The 23967-nt window shown below is 32.4% G+C and overlaps 1 protein-coding gene across 5 annotated transcripts in view; it reads right to left on the bottom strand.

Annotated features, from left to right (window-relative positions):
- The window catches only part of LOC131027441 (uncharacterized), a 110134-nt gene extending 86167 nt beyond the window's left edge, over window positions 1-23967 (bottom strand). The window contains exons 1-4 of one of the 5 annotated variants that reach the window (XM_057957503.1): window positions 23853-23967; window positions 23216-23491; window positions 952-1008; window positions 642-686 (exon numbers count right to left, since the gene is read on the bottom strand). In XM_057957503.1, the coding sequence (XP_057813486.1) occupies window positions 642-686; window positions 952-1008; window positions 23216-23446 (333 nt within the window). In that variant the 5' untranslated portion in view covers window positions 23447-23491; window positions 23853-23967. Of the gene's footprint in view, window positions 1-641; window positions 687-951; window positions 1009-10578; window positions 10684-23215; window positions 23492-23852 lie in introns of those variants that run through there. The other 4 variants (XM_057957504.1, XM_057957501.1, XM_057957506.2 and 1 more) reach the window with 4 other exon arrangements.

Raw genomic sequence — 23967 nt, 5'->3', positions numbered from 1 at the left:
TTCATTTGACATAAAATATGTCTAAATAATAATTTGGTTGATATTTTTTGAAGACGAATTTTATTTTATTATTACAAATGGTATCTCACATTCAACCATTTTTGGTAAAAAGTAGAGAATGCAAGCCTAGTGCATATTTTGAAACATGCACCATATCTCAAATAGGGTAAACTATAGATTTTGAGCATAAAAAGGAATGATATATCTAAAATGGACATGTCTACAAGTTGAGGAACCTTTGGAAAACCTAGCATGCCTATAAAGGCATTTGTTTTAGATAGAAAAAATGTGATAATTTTGCATGATTAGGTCATATCCTTGGTACACTATAAGAGATACAAAGTTAGGGTTTTATATGCCATTACTTATTCCTTCTAAAGGAATAATTATTTGTTTGTCACTATGTCAGAGCACACTCATTCCTTTTTAGAATATATATTTATAAATAATTTTACAAATAAACTTTTGCATCAAATTAAATATATTTGTAAGGAATATTTAAAAACAAATGCACATAATCTTCTATATTTAAAATTTTACATATGTTTATGTGTCTTTACAATGTGCTAATTTTAACAAAAAACAAATTTATAATAACATTTTTGTAAAAGACAAAAAAAATTAATTGTTAGAATCATTACCTCTTTGTGTACCTCATTTGTTAAAGAATTGTCTTTAGTTTTATCCTATAAACATAAATCAAAACATGTAATCAAATAAATAGGAAAAAAGGAAAGAAAAATAAGTAAAATAATATGATTAAAACTTTTTTTTAAAGAATAAATATTAAAAATTAAAATTTTGAAAGTAAATGATATAGTTGAATGATTTATTTTCATAATTAGCATATTAAAAAATAAATATTTGATATTTTAATTTTGATGAAATTTATTCTATTTATGTTATTTATAAAATATTTATATATATGTATAAATATAAAGAAATACTTACCTTACTTCCACTTTTTTTCATAAAAGGAGGTATAGTTGGATCTTCAATAGTATTATTCTGTACAAATGAAAAAACAATGAATATATTTTTTTCTCTTTAACATAAAAAATATAAAATAAATGAAAATAAACTTTTAATCTATTTTAAAATATTTATTTATTTTAATTTTAACATATTATATTTTATATTTTTATACTATTTCTATATAAAAATACATAAATATATTTAAGTAAGAACATAATATATGAATATTAATATTATATATAAAATAAGTTTAATATTTTGAAAAAATAAGAAAATTAAAAAAATAGAAAAAAATCTAATTTGGATATAAGTTAAATTTGATGATATTGTTGAAAATAATTCATATACACATAAGAAATGGGTAAAGAAAGTAATTCTCATTCATTATAAAATCTCTTTAAATAAATATTTGTTGAGAGGTATTCATATTTTATTAGATATAAATTGGAGACTTAAATATTATAATAATAATAATTCATTATTATCATTTTAGTAATATTTGTGTAAAAGTATTTATATTTTATTCAATGAAGGTTAAAGACTTAAATATTATAATCAATAATTGGGGAAGCATTTTCCTGTCAAGAGATCATCATTATAGATTTAGAAATAAACTAGAGGAGTCCTTTATGCCTTGTTTCCTTATCAAAATGGTGAGACTTTTATTTAGATTATAAATTATATCATGTTTGTGATGGTAACTTTAAATTATGAGGGATTAAAAAAATTATATCATGTTTGTAATGATAATATCAAATTATAAGGGACTATAAAAATTATTTTATATTTGATTACAATAAATTTTATAAAATCTTTTAATTTGACCATTCAAATAATCTTTTGTCAAAAGTTAAAGACACAATTAACTATTAACAAAATATTTATTATTAATTATGATTCAATAATACCTATTTCATTATTTTCCAACATGTATAATTATACTAAGATGTAATATATTACACAAAACTAATTATTGATAAAAAAAATTTAATAAAAAAATTTACTTATTGATTTGTGACTCACTAGCACAATTTAATTATCTACTAACTTAGTAATATATCTTGAAAAAATAATCTAACTCTCCTTTTCAATTGTTTTTATCTTATATGACCTTATATGTTTCCTCAATGGCTTGGTTTTTTTTCTCTTTTCTTCTCTGCATGGACTTTTTCAATGAAATATATCTAAGGGAAATTTTGTATTTGTGGGTAGAAGAAGAGGATATATCAAGTTCTTCCCCATACAAATACCACATTCACATTAAAAAAAAATAGTGATAAATATAAAATAGAGATTTAGTGTAGTTTAATGTGGTTAAGAAGAAATTGTCTACTTTATTATTTGTTGGTTATAAAAATTATGAACATATACATATAAATAAAAGTTGATTACTATCCCAAAAGTTCTAGAAATCACCTAAATCCAAAGCATGTATCAGAATGAGAGGAAAGAAATCAAGATTTGTTAAGCAACCCTTGAGAATTCTATTAATCCAAAAAAACATGAATTTTATAATATACAAAAATAAATTCTTATAATAAGGAAAATGAAATCCCAAGTGGAGATTAAATTATGATAAGGGTTAACTCAAAGACTCTAGAGATATGCATTTAATGCTCCTTCAATGTCTTATTGAAAATCAAAATATCATCCAAGTTAACAATAACAAATTTTCCTAAAAACTCTTTTAACACCTCATTCAAGTAAACAATAACATTTTTTCCTAAAAACTCTTTTAATACCTCATTCATGAGCCGCATGAATGTACTCAGCACATTGGTTAGCCCAAAAAGCATGACTAACGACTCATACAAGCCCTCCTTGGTTTCAAAAGTTGTCTTTCATTCACCTCCTTCTCTAATCCAAATCTAGTGATATCCACTCTTCAAGTCTATCTTCGGGAAGTACTTAGAACCACTCAAACAATCCATAATGCCATCCATCATTGGCAAGAGACATCTATACTTGATGGTAATCTTGATGATGGCTGGAGATTTTGTACACATCCTCCATTCTTCATCTTTCTTTGAAAGTTGAGAGAAGAGAAATTGTTGATTACCCTGAAGAAGTGTAGTTTTGTGGAGTTAGTGTACCTAAGATTTGTTGTCTCAGCAGATGGTCTTCCAATTGACACAAAGAAGGTGAGGGCTATCATTGAGTGTTCTAGCCCAAGGACTAAAATTGAGGTGAGATCTTTCCATGGTTTGGCTCGTTTTTATAGAAGTTTATCAAGAATTTGCTAGTAATTTTGCACCCCCAATTAAAACAATAAAAGGGGATAAAAAGGAGTCTAAATGGACTACATGAGCAGCAAAGAGTTTTGACATGTTGAAGAAGAAAGTCACAAAGCAACCTATTTTGGCACTTCCAGAATTTAATAAAGTATTTCAAATAGATTGTAATGCTAGTGACTAAGCCATAAGAGCAGTATTGAGTCAAGAAGGTAAACTAATTGCTTATTTTAGTTGAAAGTTTAATGATGTCAAGAGAAAATATTTTATTTATGATCAAGATTTAAGTGTTATAGTTCAAGCATTGAATAAATAGATACATTATCCTTTGCCAAAAGAATTTGTTTTGTTTGCTAATTATTAATCTTTGTAATACTTGAATAATAGAGGCAAGTTGAATCAAAGGCATTTAAAATAGGTTGAGTTTTTGCAAAGATTTACTTTCATTTTAAAGCATGGGAGTGAAAAGTCTAACAAAGTTGCAGATTCCTTGAGTAGAAAGCACATTTTATTGACAAAGATGTGGATTGAAGTTGTTGGGTTCAATGAACTCAAGAGTTTGTATCTTGAGGATCCTGATTTTGCAAAGGCTTGGGGAGCTTGCATGAAGGTTGTTACTTTAAATAGGACACGGTGGTTGGATTTTATAATCTACGATGGTATGTTATTCAAGGGAAGCCAATTCTACATTCCAAAGAGTTCCATGAGGAAGAATCTAAGGAAAAGCATGGTGGAGGATTGGTTGAACACTTTGGTCAAGATAAAACCTTGCTATGATTAGTAACCAGTATCACTAGCCACTGTTGTAGAATAATGTGAAGAAGTTTTTGTAGAGTTGTAGAGTATGCAATATAAAAAAAAATGAAGTTAGAATGTAGGGCTATAGCATCCATTACCTATACGAAAGAGGGCATGGGAGGATATTAACATGGATTTTGTTCTTGGTTTTCCAAGGACTCGGAGAGGACATGATTCCATTTTTGTGGTAGTAGATAGATTCTCAAAGATGGTGCACATTTTCAGAGAAGTGGTGAGACTACATAGTCTACCAAATAGAATATTTTCAAGAAGTTGAAGATATTGTGCAAGAAGTTGAAGATAAGTTTAAAGTTCAATTTCTCACACCATCCACAAATTGATGGATAGACAAAGTGATGAATAGGATTTTGGATAGTAGACCAAAATTCTTACTAGGAAACAAACCCAAGGGATGGGATTTGATTTTACCACAAACAAAATTTTATAAAAACAATTTTTTTAATAGGAGCACTAGTAAATGACCATTCCAAATTGAATATGGAAGTAGTCCCTGACATGCTTCAGATTTAAGGAAGATGGGCGAAGGAGAAAATAAAAGTGTCATCTTGAAGAATTTGCATGAAGAGGTGAGAAAGCACATTAATAAGATGAACATTCAATACAAGGCTAAGTCAAATCAAAAGAAGAGATTGAATTAATTCAAGAAAGGTTTATAATGGGAACATATAATAAGTTGGTGAAAGTTTTTGGCCCATGCAGAATCTTGAAAAGTGAACTTAACATTCCACCTATGTTCGATATTTAAGATTTGGCAAAGTATCGTGAAGGAGGCATTGAAGATGAATCAACAAAAGCACAAAGGAATATTACCCCAAGTATATGTGATAAGGCCGCTTCTCAAATTACCCCAAGTGTCTAAAGTAGGAGCATCCAAGGTGTAAGGTCAATATTGCACCACTCAAATATTGTATATTTGATTAATGTTAAGTTTGGTAAATAATTATCAATAAGGGCTAAAAATGGCATGTTACTATTTTTAATAAGTTTGCATTTGTGGACATATGTGTTAAGTTTTGGATCAGAAGTTAAATAAGCATAAGTACAAAATTAATCTCTCTTTACTGAGTATCGATCTGAAGCAATATGTCAATATGTTGAAGATATCGATTTCTTCCTCAAGCGCTAGTTTTCTCCAATATATTCAATTTGATTGTTTGAGTTTGTTGGGCACTTATGTAAGGCATATATATTCCACAAAGACCATTCAACATATATATTTCACAGCCATCACACGTATATGCACAGCATATCATTCACCGATGATCATCCTCCAATATCCCTGATCAAAGGAAACTATATACCCGTCTAAAGAAAACAACGAACAGACATGACTCTAATTGGGGGGTCAAAAGCAAGGGGTGTGATATAAACCCGATAGTTAACTAATATAATCACACATTGGAATACTAACAAATAGTTTTAGTAAATAAAGAGATTGCAGAAATAAGACTGTGACAACTAGGAAATGAATAAAGTGTTTATAATAATTAATACAACAGTCAGGGGGAAAGAGAACTCATGTTGCTATAACATCAACACTCCCTCATATCTAAGGAGGTATCTTTCCAGGTATTCATGTCATGGGGTCTCTCAACATGACACTCACCATGGCTACTCCCATGTGTGAAAGAAAGTTCATCACGGAGTCACTCAACCTGATATCGTCATGGAGTCACTCAACATGACGTCCACCATGCCTACTCCCATGTGTGGAAAGGAATATGTGCACAGGTGCCCATCACAAAGTCACTCAACATGATGTTGTCTTGGAGTATCTCAACATGACATCCACCATGGCTACTCCCAGAGCGTGGATAGAACCACATCTCCATCTTAGAGATGTACAAGGGCTTTCACCTCAAATTTCTCCATCTCAGAGAAACATGCATTATAGCAGATAACACAAATCTCTGATGTTGATCCTCCCTCTCAGCAAGGGCTTCATTCTCCACAACTCCAAGCTTGTCTCAAAAATGTAAAAGCTTCACTCTAGAGAGGAGCATGGTGAGAATATTAACCATCTGATCATCAGTGCAAATGTACCTCAGTTGAATAGATTTCCTCAGTACCATATCTCTAATGTAATGGTATTTGATTTCCACATGTTTTATTCTGTCATGAAACACTAGATTGACAGTCAGCTTCACACAACTTTGATTGTCACAAGGAATAACAGTTGGCTCCAATGATTCTCCAAACAATCCTATAAGGAGCTTCCAAAGCCACACTGCTTCTCAAGTTGCTACACATGTTGCAATATATTCAGCCTCTGCAGTGCCACCGAAGACTGCTTCCTGCTACACTAATAAATCATGGTAGGCCCCAAGCTAAAGCAACATCCATAAGTGATCTTCATGTCACATACACTTCCGGCCCAATCAAAATCAGAGTAGCCTTGTAACTTTAGGTCTACACTGGATGAATATCTCAAGCCATGTCCAATTGTGCCACGCAAGTATCTCAAGATATGTTTTGTTACAACTAGGTGAATTTGCCTTGGTTCACACATGAACTAACTGAGGGCACTCACAGCATAGCAGATGTATGGTCTAGTATTGACTAGATACATCAATGATCCAATCAATTGTTTGTACATGGTTGGATCTACCAGATCTGAACTAGTTGTAGACTCACTCAATTTCTTCAAATCTATTTCCATCGGTGTAGACATAGATTTGCAATCCATCATACCAAATCTCTTCAAGCTATCTATTGTGTATTTCCCTTGAATTAGAATAATCTCATTGGGTCTCTGTCATACCTCCAATCCTAGAAAGTAATGCAAAAAACCTAAATCCTTTATCTCAAACTCAGAAGCTAATACCTTCTTGCATTTGGAAATGAGATGGTCTTCCCCGGTAAGGTATAAGTCATCAACATAAAGAACAAATATTAGAGCCTCACCATTAATTACCTTGAAGTAGAGATTTGAATTTGCATCATTCTTGGGGAATCCCAAGCTCATCGGGTATTGATCAATCCTCTCATACCAAGCACGAGGTGTCTGTTTAAGGTTGTACAATGCCTTCTTCAATTTGCACACATGAGATTCCTTTCCATGAATCACAAACCCATATGGTTGCTCAATGTACACTTCTTCTTCAATCACACCATTAAGGAATGTTATCTTTACATCATTTGGTGTAGCTTTCATCCTTTAGTTGAAGCAATAGCAATAATAGTTCTGATGGATGTATAACGAGCAACAAGAGAAAATGTCTCATAGTCTATTCCCTCCTTTTGAGAGAATCCTCTTGCCACAAAGCTTTATTTGTATTTTTTCACTTTCGTCAGCTGCATGCTTGATCTTGAAAAGCCACTTAGAAGATACAATTGATTTTCCTTCGGTCTCAGTACAATGTCCCTAACATCATTCTTGATAATAGATTGATATTTGTTAGCCATAGCATCTCTCCATACTTGTTGACTTGATGCTTCCTCAACATTGGAAGGCTCGGACTCAATGATGTGACTCATCAATACTACATAGCCAGGAAACTTCTATGGTCTTTTGCTTTCTTTGAATGTGCATCTAGGGGCTGCATACTTCTTTGCATCTTGCATAGTCTGTCTAGCCCATAGAGGTCTCTTTCGACTTATGGCAATATCTCTCGGACCATCAGTAGCTTCCAAAGGCTCGATTGGATCAATAGCCTCTTCAGGTGCACTAGACTCCCTCTGAATCTTGGCAGTATGATCAACATCCATGTATGAACCTTTAGATCTTTTGAATGCAACATCTTCTTCAAAAGAGACATCCATGTTGATCTCTATCTATTTCTATCCTGGAATGTAGATCATGTAGGCTTTTGAAGATTCACTGTAACCCACAAATGTTCCTTTCTTGCCAGATGATTCTAACTTAGATCTCTTATCGTTAGGCACATGAATATAAACAGGACAACCAAAGATTCTCAAATGACTAACCTTGGATTTCACACCTGTAAATGCTTCTTCGAGAGTCATATTTTCCAATATTCAATGAGGGCTTTGATTCTGAACATACACTATAGTTTTGGATGCTTCTGCCCAAAGGAAGGTTTGTAAGTCTTGATCATGGATCATAGCTTTGGCTGCCTCAACTATGGATCTATTCTTTCTTTCCACAACTCTGTTACTGAATAGAAAGCATCATCTTCAATTATCACTTGAAGGTGAGTTTCTCTTTCTACTAATTCTAAAAGATGTTCTCTATAACCTATAATGTGACGTGAAGCACCACTATCAATCAACCATGTGCTACTATCGGTTGGAAAATGGCTTGATAGGGAAGAGATGAATATAAATCCGCTTGAGTTATCTCTTGATTCCTTCAAAGGAGAGACATCATCCACATCCGCAATAGAGGCATGATGCTTTGGTCTTGTTGGACAATCTTTAGCATAGTGACCATACTTGTCACATCTGAAGCATTGAATATGGGAGAGATCCTTCTTCTTCTTTGATTCAAGAGCAACACCTGATTTCTTGTCTCTATTTCTCTTGAAGTTTCCTTTTCTCCTTTATCTTCTTTTCCTCTTTGAAGTTTGAAAAGCAAGAACATAATTGTCTTCATTGTGAGAGCTACGACCAATACCTCTTGTTGCCAACCTGAATTCTTCTTGAATGCAATATGCTTTAAGGTGATCAAACTTTGGTAGTCTATATCTTACACTGATACTTTGGATAAAAGGCTCCCAATATTGAGGAAGACCATGAAGTGCCAACATTACTAAGTCCTTATCTTCAACTATGTCTCCAATGGCATATAGTTGATCCTTCAATTCAGTAATCTTCATGAAGAAGGAGATGATTGAATCTCCTTTAGCCATCTTGATGTGATGAAGTTGTTGCCTTAAAGCAAGAGCTTTGTTGGTGTTAGTGATCTCATAAAATCCCTCCAAAATTTGAACATTTCTCTAGTTGACTTAAACTTGGAGATAATAGGCACAAGGTGGGCATTCACAGAATCAATCAATATCTTCTTGGCCTTTGTGCCCTTCTTCCTCCATTATGTTTTCTCAGTCTCATCGGAAGGCTCAGACACCTCGCTCTCCACGAACTCGAGAATATCGTTTTCTTCTAATGCAATTAGAACTCTAAACTTCCAAGAGGTGAAGTTTGAGGCAACATCAAGTCTATCTTCAACCTTGAGTCTATTCACCATTTTCGATGCTAAGATATATGTCCTAAGAAGAAGAGAAGAATATTTCACTGTTTAATCAATTATGATCGTGATCCTGCTTAAACCGCTTTGATACCATGTTAAGTTTTGGATCAGAAGTTAAATAAGAAGAAGTACAGAATTAATATCTATTTAGTGAGTATCGATCTGAAGCAATATGTCAATATGTTGAAGATATCGATTTCTTCCTCAAGCGCTAATTTTCTCCAATATATTCAATTTGATTATTTGAGTTTGTAAAGCATATATATTTCACGGGCATCACACGTATATGCACAACATATCATTCACCAACGATCATCCTCCAATATCCCCGATCATAGGAAACTATATACTCGTCTAAAGCAAACAATGAACAGCATGACTCTAATCGGGGGATCAAAAGCAAGGGGTCTGATATCAACCCAATAGTTAACTAATATAATCACACATTGGAATACTAACAAATAGTTTTAGTAATAAAGAGATCACACATCGATAACTAGGAAGTGAATAAAGTGTATAATAATTAATATAATAGTCAGGTGGAAAGAGAACTTTGGGGAAAGAATCATCACAATATCCTATTAATTTGGGATATATATTAATGATTCAAGGTTTTAAAAATCCTAAAAAATATATTCAACTTGAATTGTGGACCTTTACATGATCGAGAGGGACCTCGATGAATCTCTAATCAATTCTTGACCTGGGAAAAGTATGTTGTAGATCACTCTAAGATATTTATAAGTTTAGAAAAAAGGGTTCAATCAAATTCTTGGATCAAAAGTAATGGCCTCCAAATGTTGTGCTACTTTAGAAGGGAAATAAAAAAAATCAAAATACTTTGGTGTGCACCAAAACCCATTTTAGGCATATTTTTTGGCATATTCCAATTTGGAGGAAAAAAAAAAGAGAAAAGTGATCAGTCACTAAATAAGGATTACAACTTTTTAGAACATTCTAGGACAGTTATACATTCCGAATAAACATGGTGAACGATGGGTGACAGAATACAGTTCTAGTAGTGCATATTGTGGCTTTGTCTTGCAAATTATTGTAATGAGAAAGTCGATGTGCCTATCACATGTTATTTTCTTAATGTTGTAATTTCATTTCATTGGGCTAATAGAAAGCAAGTGTTTCTTTCTTGATTTTTTGTTTATTTATCTGTTGTTGTTATTACATGTTTGAGTTTGTAAGGGGAGTACCCTTCATCAATCCCAATTTTCTCACATGACCTATTTCTCTATATCTCCATATTCTTGTGTTTTGTAGACTTTCAAAAAATAATATAGCTATGTAAGCTACTATTCGTACACTCCTTTTTGTAATCCATAACTCTAGAAAATTTACACTTTTCCAACTTATGAACTTTGTGTGAATCCAAGTAGATTGATCATTTCTTACCTTTTTTGCATCCCACATTTGTGTGGCCTTTCTCACCTAGCAAATAACTTCCCATATTGGTCCTACATGACTCCACCAAAGGTCAAACAAATGAAATGTGAATTCAAGGGGGTGTCCCTACATCCAAAATCATGCATTCATTCAAGCATATTTATACCAATTTGAAGTGTGTCAATATATAATCTCTCGGAACGAGCAAATTTTGATATAATATCTCATGCAAGGTGTATTATAGATAGTGATATATTTCAAGTTTTAACATTCCTTACAATCATATAATCTCATGACTTAGTTATTACTTGTACAAAACACTACAATCTACAAATAAGAAAAATCATTCATCTTGCAAATTCAATATTTTTGGATATCACCCTAGAGAGTATTTAGGAGACTTTACAAATCCCTCATCATGCATACTATGTTGCCTTACCTATTGAGGAATTTCCATGGTTTTATCCTTGATATGTGCTCAAATTTTGTTAATAAGAATTGGATAACAAAATAAAGGTTTTCTTCCTCACGGTTACCCAAGTTTCTTTAAAGAAGTGACTCTCAACTATAAATAAATGATTTGGTTACCCTTAATAAACAAAGTGATGGGGAAACAATGCCAAAAATTTCCTAATTTTGATTTTTTTTACTTTAATGCTACAATTCTTGAAAATAAAAGAATAGAATGGGAAACTATCATTAATGATACTCTTCTTAAACTCTCAATATTTCAAGTCCCAAAGAAATTTTATATGAATTCTTATTTGGTGTATATGATGGTGAGAAGTGGAATTTTTCCTAGGTTAACTAAATTTTGAACACTTTCTCCTAAACAATAAAAAGCTTACAATATTTATCCCTAGTTGGAACTCAAAGAAAATCAATAACATTTTAAGAGGTTAAATTATGATCGTGTCTTATATAATGAAAAGGGTGGAAAATACTACAAACAAATGCATGTCTCATGAAGACACTACTACCATTGCCTTGTGAAGATGATTATGTCCCCTACTAGGAGGCTACCAATTTCCCAATAATCAACACCCATTACTTTATCATGCCTTAAATTAATTTATTAAACTAGATAGTCATATTTATTCATAGTACAATTGATAGTGGCTCTATTCAAGCCCCAATTCTTACTTCCTTTCTAATCCTCAACCTTGGATGGGAATTTACTTGTCTAGGGTATGATGACACCACCTCCATTATTGGGCCTAGGTTTCAGGAACATCCATCCAGACCACCCTTGGTGCTCACCTAATTTGGGATGGATTTACTCTACCTCTCCCTAACAACACCACGCCTCTCCTTATGGGATGCAGGGGCAATAGAAATGATTAAGTAATTGGCTTGTTAGTACACTAACTTCTAATGTAGTATGAATAAATATATAAATAATTGAAATTAAGTATGACTGTAATACATATTGTGGTCTATATTAATATTACTATTAAATCCTACATAAGAACATTAAAGGAGGCTTCATGTATTAAGCATATCACCATGCATACCAAGAACAAGGCTGCTATTGCTTGTAACTTAAAAACAATTCTTCTTTTATATCTCTCAATGTGAAAAAGATGTCACACCTCTTAATCGTGTATGCCCTTTGGCAAGAGACACACCCTTTCCACCATTAGCACCCTTTGAAAAATTTCAACTCTTCATTGTTTTTGCCCTTTGAAAGGGACACAACCTTTCACAATCACATATGTACTTCGTATTTAGATCAAATTTGCACTTCTAATTCCCAAAGTATCCCCCTTGGAATGATTTCTCTTCTCCCTTGTATACATCATATTTGGGGGAGTCGCGACTTATCAATTCATGTCTTTTGACGATTCATTATTTTAATTAGATTTAATTATATTCTTTTAGATTTTACTTTAATTTTTTTTTTTATTCCTTTGTATTTTAATTTTATTATTATTATTTATTATTAAATTATATTTCAAAGGGGGGCACATTACAGAGGAAATTGGTTCACTGAATTTCACACTTTCACATGTATCCAAGTAGGTGGTTTCAAAGGCACTACATACATATTACCTACCTAAATACATGAGTGGCAAGCTAGAACTCTTGGAGCATACTAGCCAAAACTATGTAGACTCAAAATCATAATAGGTAAACATATATTTGCTTTCCACTTTCCCATCAGTATCAATGCTTATATTTCTCTTCTCTTCTTCATGTCAAACATGTAATAGAAGAATTACCCAAATTTAATTTATTTGTTCGTGATAAAAGAACAACATTTTATCCAAAAGGTAATGTCAAGAAGCTTGTACGAGCCACATCCAAACACAAGTTCAACTTAGAATATTTTTGGGTTGATTGTGATGATGAACATGTGATAACGAAGAAAAGATACTTGAGACCCATAACTTTTCAATTAAAGGTTTTTAGAATTTCAAGTGTCTCAAAGAATATTTTTAATGATAAGAATGTTTTTATGAAGTCAATAATATTTATACTTAATCAAGGAAGACATTGATAGAAAAAATATCTTGGCTTCAAAATAAAATGAATAATATTTACCTTGTTAAGAAAGAGCAACAAAGAATAGCAATTCCCTTAAGCTTCATTCCAAACAAGTGGGGGAAGACCCAAGTCCCACTCTCTTTTGGTAAGAAAAAACCCATCAACAAGGTCAAGAGCTCTGAATTTGATTATCACCAACCCTATCCAAGAAGAAGAAAAAGAAGAGTCATGACTCTTGCAAAAGAAACCTAATTTTATTTTCAAAATCGCATGAAAAAGATAATTGAAAAAAATCAATTCTCTCAACCTCATAAACAAGGTATTTGTTCACTTCCTTCTTCATCTCCACTTAGGTCACCTCTTTCTACTCTTTTACTTGCAACAAGTTTTCTTGGTTTATCATAGAATTACCTACCAAGAAATTTGCTACATAGAAAGGGTCACTTTAGGGGGAACAAGTTATAGAGAATCCTATACCTAATGTCATTTTTTTTTGCTATCTATAAAAGAAGACTTGCCTAGAACTCAACTCCCACTTCTCTATTTTTCCATGTGCAATGTGCCCAAGAAAATACATCAAAAGAAATTGATTTATCTCAAGCCATAGTTCCTACCCATCTTGATATTGTCATATCTTCAAAACTTTGGGGAATAACTTGTCACAAATTTCAACCTTATTAGATTGACAACCCCCTAGAGAAGTATAATATCATCTCTTTTATTCATACTAATGCATGAAGCTCAAGAATATAAGAAAATTGCTATTCCTATTGTAGGTAAATATGAGAGAGATCTACAAAATTTTGACTATGTGTCTCTAGAAGTACAAGGAAATAAAAGATTGATAATGTTTAGTCTACTATCATATCTATGTTATCTTCAGTGAACAATTATTATGATACAAAGCATTGTGAGAATTTGTCAAGATAGCATAACAAGAGAGAACAAAATATGTTACAAGAGTAAATTGTATTCCTATCAAGATGTAAAATACCCAACTAACTAAGTTGATTACAATGGATTGGATTTGATTGAAAAGACTACATACGATATAAATGAGCCTGCTTATAAAGGCAAGGCTATGAGAGCACACAATCATGACATGTGGCCCAATGAGATACAAGGGTAGGTGAGGGTAGGTAGGAGAAATAAAAAAATATTCCACTAAATGTGGATCACCCATTGAAGGTGGAATGTAATAACAACACAAAAGGTGGAATTTCTCCCACAAGCAACTTCCCTATGTGCACACTTCCCTAAGTGTCTCATACGCAAACTACAATGAATGCATTATCCTAAGTCAACTTAAGTAAAGTGTAATTATGAGACATAATTTACACCAACAAGCATCAATTAAAAGAATAGGTACAATAACTAAAAATATATATATCAAACACCTAGTTGGGCCTCTCTAATATTCCTAAATTCTAACTACCATGTTACAATCTTCCACAAAAATTCCTAAACAATTGGTGAAATGAAATGCATTTCTAGTGCCACAAATAAATGTTAAGTAACTTTTTGCTCTATGGATCTAAGATTATTAAAGACGCCATGAAGTTACATAAAATTCTTGGTGAAGATCTAAATTTCATTATAGTATTAGTTTGATTTAATGAAGAGTTATACATCTGAATGATTAGTATACCACAAATTGAGATGCTTAAGGTTGATTTTAAAATTCTTATTACCCACAACTCTAATTGGAGAATATTTATAAAAAATAGGAATGAATGATGCATGCTTCCAAGGAACTTCAAGGTGACATGGGAATGGGGATATATTCAAAAGTTACATAGTTGATAGATGCATATGTGGCTTATTTTATCTAGCATCAAAGACTCGCTTATATCAAAATTGAGGTCTTTGATGGATTTCCTTATAAATTGCAAAGGCATGTAAGTGGCAATTTTTTCCTTTTGAATTATTTTGAATACTTTGTGAAGTTAAAAAAAGATATAAAGAGAGTAAATAAGCATGAAATTCCATTTCTTTTGGGCTAAATCATTATCAATGCAAATCATCTAGAACATTGAACATTAAAAGGTCCTTGATGAGTTTCACTATGCACAATGAAAACAATCTATAGCTTGGGTCTGGGTTCCATCACTTTCCTGAAGTTGAAATCTTATGGGTCAATTATTAAAATAAATATGAAGTTGGGAAGAGGAATTGGATGAGGTTGTCATTACAACAAATCAGAAACTTCAAGTTAAATTGGGATATCCAAGGTATAAAAGATAATGAATCAAACTTTTATGATTTGATTTATTTCAATCACATTCAAAATCAATCACTACTACCCATCAATAGTTGCATAAAAGAAGTACAAATTTTGAAGGAAAGATTGATAGTAGTTCTTCGAAAGTCAAAGGAATGGGTAATGAATAAAATTGCTACAAAAGAAGAGGGAGAGAAACAAACAAAAGTAGCCTTCTCTCATCCTTCTGCCTCAACTAGCTCTCAAACTTCTAAGAAAGGTGGAGATGATGAAAAATATTAAGTGGATACTTTCTCATCTTCTTCATATAATTCATCACCAACTTCCTCACACCACATCCCTTCCAAACTTCTCCTACTCAACCCAATCCTACACCTCCCTCCTCACTTGATATCTCATATTTTGATCAAGTTGGGCCTTCGTTAACCACTCCCCCAACAATGATGCAATTATAATTCTCTCTAAATATCATTGATACTCCATCTACTCTCCCTTCTTCTTGGTTGCAAAAAACCGCTTCAAAGAAAATAAATGTAGCCTAGTTGGGTATTCCCCAATTTGATGTTTCTAGCCTACTCTTAAAGTCATCTCAACTAAAGAAGGCCACAACCATTTCAAGGATGATGAAACATTCTACAAAAAAGATAAGTGTTCTAAGGATGATCCCAGCAATAAGTATGAGCTTTGACTACTTACCTCAAATCTATAGTTGACACTTCAACCCAACCCTTGGACAAAATAAATGTCACTTTTGATCCCAGTTCAAGAAATGGGAAAGAAGTTACAATTGAGAAGATATGCAAGTATGGTTCAAAAATAACTTAGGACTAGGTTAAAATAATAATAACTAAAGGATTGAATTTTATTGAAGAAGCAAAGAAGACATAAGATCATTGTATCCAAATGAAAAGAGTCTATTGATCAAGGTTGATAAAAATATCAAAGAGATGATGAAAATGAGTAATGATATACTTGTTGCACAGAAAATATTCTCAAGCATCAATGAGAAGCGTGCCATGTCCCCCATTTATAACAGAAATAGTTAAAATAAAATTTGCCATATAATATGTAAAAATCATATTAAAATTATTATATTACATTGTTATTTAAAATGATATCTTGTTATCAATTTATATGTTGGATTTATATTTACAATGTACATTATTTACATTTTATACATTGAATGATGTTTTATATTAACAATATATATTATATTAAAATGATGTGTGTGTGTAAACACTACACACACACACACACACACACATTATATTACATTACATTTTAGACCTTAATAATGTTGAACGATGTCATTGTTAAAGTATTTATTAATCGATTTTCGTAAAGACTCGATAACCTTTATTAAGCGGTGGGTTGAAGAAGGGTAGCGACTCTTCATAGAAGAAGCACTACCAAACCATCGTGGCTTTCCACCACATTGGGAGGTAGGATAAATATTGAATTGATCAAGCCAATATTGTATTCTTTTGAGTGCGCCTTTAACCACTTCATGTCTAATGTGTTTTGAGCATGTCTACTCCATGAATATTTTTCCCATGTATGCTTCATGATTGATGTGTCTTTAGCATGTCTACTCCATGAGTACCTTTCTCATATATGCTTTTACCTTATGTTTACATGTATGATTCATGCTTTACACTGCTTCATGCCTTACGTATGTTCATGTGTGTTGTTGCTTGTCTTACATGTGTCTATTATTTCATGTCTTATGTGAAAACTTCATGTCTTAGGGCATTTATGTATGTTACTTCATGCCTCACATATATACTTTATGCTACGTGTATTCACGTGTATGCTTCATGCCTTAAGTGAATTCATGTGTATACTTCATGTGTTATGTGTATTCATGTGTACACTTCATGCTTACATGTATTAGTGCCTATGTGTATACTCCATGTTTTATGTGGATGCTTCTTGGCTTATGTGCTTTCATTTGTATACTTTGTGCTTTACACCTTATGTGTATTCGTGAGAATGACTCATGCATATGATTCATAATTGTCCTATTGGATTCGTGCATACCTTTCCCATGTATGCTTTGCACCTCTATGTGTATTGCTTCACGCCTTACATGTTTGGGGTCTACGCTTATACCTCACATGTATTTATGGGTATTGTTTCATACCTTATTTATGTTTATGCTTTAATATTTACACGACTTCATGCCTTGTGTGCATTTATGTGTATTACTTCATACCCTATGTGGATGCTTCATGTCTTACATACATTTTAGGCTTCATGCCTTGCATGTATGCATGTAATTGCTTCATGCCTTCCATGTGTTTATGTCCATGCTTCATCCATTGTTGTGCTTTGTATCTTATGCAATAGTGTCATGTGTTTTCAGCATGAATGCTTTTTGTCTCGAATGGATGCTTCATATCCTAAATATTTCAACATAATTACTTCTTGTGTGTGTGTGTGTGCCTTCCTTGAATATGCTTGGTTATTCCATGGGTACTATACTCTAAACGAGGTGCATGTTTTAAATCACCAATGCCCTTCTTTTTGCAAACACGAGTCTCATACTCATAATAACATGGGAAGGACAACGGAGGGATTATTGAAACATGACGATACAATGAAAACTTTGTGAGAGTAGAATTGCTCAAACCATGAAGTGATAAGTATAGAAAGTTGCCTATAAATTGTCATTAAAGGAGAAAGGAAACATGTTTAGCCATTCAATATATTTGTGATACACATGATCTTGATCTACCCACTAAGTTTACCAATGTGTCAATATCCAACCATAACAATCTATATGCATACAAACTGTATGGCAAAAAGGGGGTGACGCTATATTTTCGTAATTAAGAAATTGAAATCTTAGTAACTACGATATCAATGATATTCACACTATCAACTAAGATTTCTCATTGACTAAATATTTTCCAATGCTAAGGGTTCAAGATACATACTCTAATAATTGACGTTGAGTTAAGTATAGCTATTATTAACTTTTCCACATCGTCATCTAGACCTACTTAATCAAGATCAAAAATCTTTCACATTCTACAAATGCAACCTTTATACGTTTTTGAGAAATTTATCTCATTAAATGTCTTAACCATTGACTTAGACATATTCCTCCAACAACTTATAAAACAATAAATTTAGACATATGTATTCCTCTCATGAACAATATGTAATAATGGACTAAAACTATCATTTGGGGTTTCCACAAAATCACTTTCGTTGTACCAAAATATCTTCTATTCTCTAACTGCTTATCAAACATTGTGAAACATCGTATTCAAAAAACTTGCATAGAGTATGACTAAAAGATACCAAGCTTCTTTACAAATGTTATATAGCATTTTACTCTCTTCCAAACAATTGTGTTAGGGTACAACTACCATATAAACGATGAGATTTAGTGAACTAATTCCTAAAGGTCTCCATTTTATATAGCATAGCCAACATGGTCATTGAGGTCACAGATATGTGTCATGCTTCTAATCCTCTTCTCAATAGATGGGAAGTTCACCCTTGCTTGTCTCAAAAGATATCCATAAGACTAACCAAGACAGTTCTTACGAATATAATTGATGAGAGAAAACTTGTCTTAAGACTAAAAATCTTCAAGGGCTAGTTAGGGATCCTCGCATTGAGAAGATTTAATTAAAACAATCATTGCTTGATGACAAGCAATCTTGGGAAGGGAGGACTGTCATGTCCCCCATTTATAATAGAAAAAAATAATTTTTTCATATAATATGTAAAAATCATATTAAAATTAGTATATTACATTGTTATTTAAGATGATACTTGTTATCAATTTACATGTTGAATTTATATTTACAATGTATATATATATATATATATATATATATATATATATTAGACCTTAGCAATGTTAAACGATGCCATCATGGCTTTCCACCACATTGGGAGGTAGGATAAATACCCTTGTTGTTATATGGAGCCTAATCAGACTCGAAGGTTAAATTTTCCCTACTTTTATCGACGTGGTTTCCCCCTATTTTTCGATAGGGGTTTGGGGGCAACACCCCCAAGGTGGGGTCAAGGGGCATCGCCCCTTGCGGGTTCAAGGGACAATGCCCTTGTGTGCTCCTTGTCGCGATACAAGGTGGGGTCAAGGGGCAGCGGCCCGTGAGGCCAAAAATACTTTTATTATTTTATAAAGCCGTCGGGTGTTGTTTTTCTATTGGTTGACATGATGTAACCCTAATTTTGTAGCCGACATAAGTCTTAATAAAAAGGCTAAGGGTTAGGGGTTTTTTGTAGAGAATTTTATAGCATTTTGCAGTGATATTGAGTTGCAAGGGATTGTTGGTTGTAATCGGTTTTGATTTACTAGATAATAATATTGGACTCTCTGTTTGGTGGATGTAGCCCGAGATTGGGTTAACCACGTTAAATATTATCTCTTCGTTGTTATTATTTCTATGTTTTTCATTCATGTGTTAATATTTATCTGCATATAATTGATATTTTATGCATGCAATTCAGATAGTCAAGTTAAGGAAAATTCTCAATTCAGATAGTAAGTAAAGGAACATTCTCAATTCATTGATGCTTAATCCATCAAAAAGAATTTTGAGATGAAGATAAAAAAAGTTCTTTAACAAATAGGTATTTGACATGGAAGCTATGAAGAAGTTGAGCAATATTGACTCTATACTTATTCATTGTGCAATATTTGAAAATCGATTAGAGAATATTCGAAGTAATCAGACTACATGGAAGCTTAGAACAAACAATATGATTATTTTAAAGAATAATAACATTGTTCTAGTTAACAAAGACCGAGTCTCTACTCAAGCACAACAATCAACTCTAGTCTCATCTCCAGCTCAAAGGATAAGAAAGACATAGAAATATCTTCCAAAGGATAAGGAAGACATAGAAAGGGACATTGTATCACTACAGCCTAATACTTAATTTATTTTCATGGACTTTTATTTCTATGAGCTTTTAAAAGTTACAAGTGTTTAAATTTTTTGACATATTAAGAAAACTTTAACTTTTATTTAATTATGTAGACAACATTAGTTATAATGGACACCAACTTCATGAATTTATTCCTTATACATCGGCATATGCAAATCCAAATGTACATAATGCAGGGATGACAACCTGACAAAGGCTTAATTTCTCAGATTGTTGTCAATATGCTGAAAGTTTTGTTCAATTTCTCTCTTGTTGAGAATTTGACCAATTGACGTAATATATATTTATGACAGTTTATTGGGGTCTCTACACACTATTTCTATGTATTCATATATTCCTATTTATCTTCCATTGTTGGGCTTGTAGCTCACCCTCATTTGTGCTTTGAAGATGAAATGCTTGTAGGTCTAATGAAGCCATTGTTGATGAATGATATGTCAACTATCGGCAATATATTCTTGAATTCTTTGAGGGATGTAATTATAGCTGTCCTGAATGAAAATCCATTACAGATTTCCTGTTGTGTCCAGAATTATTAAATTTGTGACATCATTCTTCTGAATTTGCAGTTATATAAATTATGAAACCTTGTGTCCAGAATTATTAAATCTGTGACATCATTCTTCTGATTTTAGCTTCTCTGTGTTTTCATATCAGATTACATTCCACAAAGACCAGGAACAGTACTGGGCTTCTGACAGGGAACGGCCATATCAATATGTTACTGTGACACAATTTATGAAGAAACTTAACCAAAATTATGTATAGGAAAAGGTCTTGATGAAAAGCTTTCGACACCCTATGATAGACTGCATGTCACAAGGCTACCTTATCATTCAATTAATTTTTAAGAATCAAATTTGAGCTTCTAAAAGTCTGTTTTAATCATAAATGACCTCTTATTGTTTTCTTCATGTTCTTTCAACTGATTTATCAATATTTTGTCTTTCTTAATTTTTTATTATATTGATGATAGATTGTGGAGTGTGGTCTAAAATGTTGATCAAAAAACTCACACACTATCTAATTCACAAACAGCATCAAATAAACATCTGAAATTCTCAAGTAATTTTCCATACAGTGTTCCTTGTAGAAACAAAATTTTATTGCATACAACTATATGCTCCCCTGATTTTTGTGGAGTATGGTTGTGGTTGTCTGTAATGAAATGCTGCTTTTCAGAATATTGGCAAAATGTTCTCTCTTAATTCTCTATAATCTTGATGATAGATTACGGAGTGTGTTCCAAAACAAAGTCTAACTCAGAAACAGCACCAAATAAAATATCTGAGATGTTCAAGTGATTTTCCATATAGTGTTCCTTGTAGAAACTAAATTTTATTGCATACAATTATATACTCCCCTGATTTATGTGAACGATGATTGTTGACAGACTGTTGTCAATCTTAACTCTCTATTAACTTGATGGTGGATCATGAAATATGATCCAAAACTGAAATAAAAACTCAGTCAAATTCAAAACCAGCCCAAGACCTAGACCCAAACCAGACCCATACTGCTGAGATTCCTTGTAGTAAAAGTTGATATCATGCTGAATCAACAGCAATTTTATAATACTTTTAAACGTTGAACCCCATCTCCTTCTTTTCAAATATAATGAAAAATCTCGTCTGCTAAAAATAGATGTCTCGCTGAAATCAATGACAATTTTATAAAGAGTAGTTAGAAACTCCTCTGTCCTTCCTTGGGCACGCATATCCTCGGACCGTATCCAATACAGCTCGATACACGTCGAATACTATATTCATGGGTTTCCAAAAAAAACCTTAATTTCTAACCATGCTGGATACTGTGTGATTTGATTTTTTAAAAATTTGATGTAAATCTTCTTAAATTTAATATTTAAAAACTTTATTCATGCATTCAAAAAAATTGATATAAACACAACCTAAATCAAATGGGAAAGACAAAAGAAATATTTTTTTTATTTCAGTAATTATCTTCCAATACAATTCTACTATTTTGCATATTGTAAAATGTTAAACCAGCTTATCATTATCTATGTAGCAATTATGTGTCTATATTGCTTTTGAAATAATGAAAATCTCTTCAAATAATTTAGAAAATTGTGTTAAATATGTATATATGTTTTTTTTATAAATGATGTATCCAACCGTATCTATATTGAAGGTCTTAAAAAATGACCATATCCGTATCAATATTTATACAACTTTAATTTTATATCTTCTTTAAATATTGAACCCCTTGATCTCCTCCTTTCAACTATAAAAATCCTCTCCGGTAAAAATAGCTATACCTATTTTTAAATTAAATCAGAAAAAAAAAATGCTACAAATATAAACAAACAAATACAGTTTAACTTAAAACGAAGAAATATCAATCTCTAGATCTTGTCAAAATCTATCTAACTTTGTCTAAGGGGTTGAGCTTAACTGGTTAAAACACTGGATTCTCACTGTGGAGACCCAAGTTCAATTCCCAATAGGGACATCTAAAGTGGAATTCTAAGTTGTGACTCTTGGCCTTCCATAGTATGGGGAAGGTCTTGGAGTCAATCTAATCAAACATAATAATAATAATAATTCAAAAATATGGGATGGGGATGGGCCCCTATTAGCTCCAGTCAAAAGCTATTCAGGCTTTGACCAATTACCGATAAAAAAAAAAAAAATCCATCTAACTTTTTCTTTTTTTGCCTTTCACTTTACCAAGCTTGAATTTAAGAATAAATATTCTTTGTTGAAACCTTCGTATTAGTTCACATTTGCAGATTTCTTTGTAATTTTCTCCACTGTATAAGATGGATTCAAAGATTTAAAAATTCTATGTTCTCAAGATAACATTTTTTTCACTATGTTAGTATGCAACATTTAATTTTTTTACCAACTTTTCACAATAAAACCTGGATACTAAACTATTGATATAAAACTCCGAGAGATACGAAGTATAAAGTAGAGAAAATAAAGCACAATTGATGTAAAACTCAGAGAGATATGGAATAGAAAGTAGAGAAAATCAGACCTGTGATGTTTTGTTTTGATTCAGCAGATCAATTGCCACAGTAACAGTGCCCAAGCTTTGGTTCTCCTGAAAAGCTCTGTCCCATGCTCGTGACACAGAGGGAGTCACCTTCCATATCCACACTCTCTTCTCTGCCCTACCTACATCAACCCATACACCTTCCTCTGCATTTGCACCCTCCCCAGCTCTCTTCTTTTTTACATTCTCTTTTTTTCCACCATCTTGCCCCATATTTCGTAGAAACCTAATTTAACCCTAATTTAAGAATTTGAGTATCTGCAATTTAAGAAAATTAAAAAAATAAACATCTCGGATTACTCTCCATGATCAATCATAAAAACCACACTACAGTGTCACCTATTATCACCTATTAAGGCTGTAGTGTCACCTATTAAGGCTGGACTACACTCAATGACCCTTCACTACAACAAAATTCTGCAACCCATCAATCCTGACCCTTCACTACAACAAAATTCTGCAACCAATCAATCCTGACCCATCACTAATTTGACTGTGAGGGCCAGGAATGTAAAATGATATGATTTGAATGTGAGGACCTCAAATGTAAAATGATAATTGAAATTTTAAGAATGAAGAATACATTAAGCAGAGCAGGGTAATGTTTACTTGTTTATACCTGGATTGGAAGCGAGCGAAGGAAGATTGTGAAATGGCAATGTGACCTGCGCAATCCAAACTTCTTTTGTATGCCTTTCCATATCATTTAAATTCAAGGTGAGGAAGGTAACGAT

Source organism: Cryptomeria japonica, chromosome 4, assembly GCF_030272615.1.
Source record: "Cryptomeria japonica chromosome 4, Sugi_1.0, whole genome shotgun sequence".
Lineage (NCBI taxonomy): Eukaryota > Viridiplantae > Streptophyta > Pinopsida > Cupressales > Cupressaceae > Cryptomeria > Cryptomeria japonica.
Note: the sequence above shows the minus strand (reverse complement) of the source record. Positions and strands in the feature narration are given on the sequence as shown.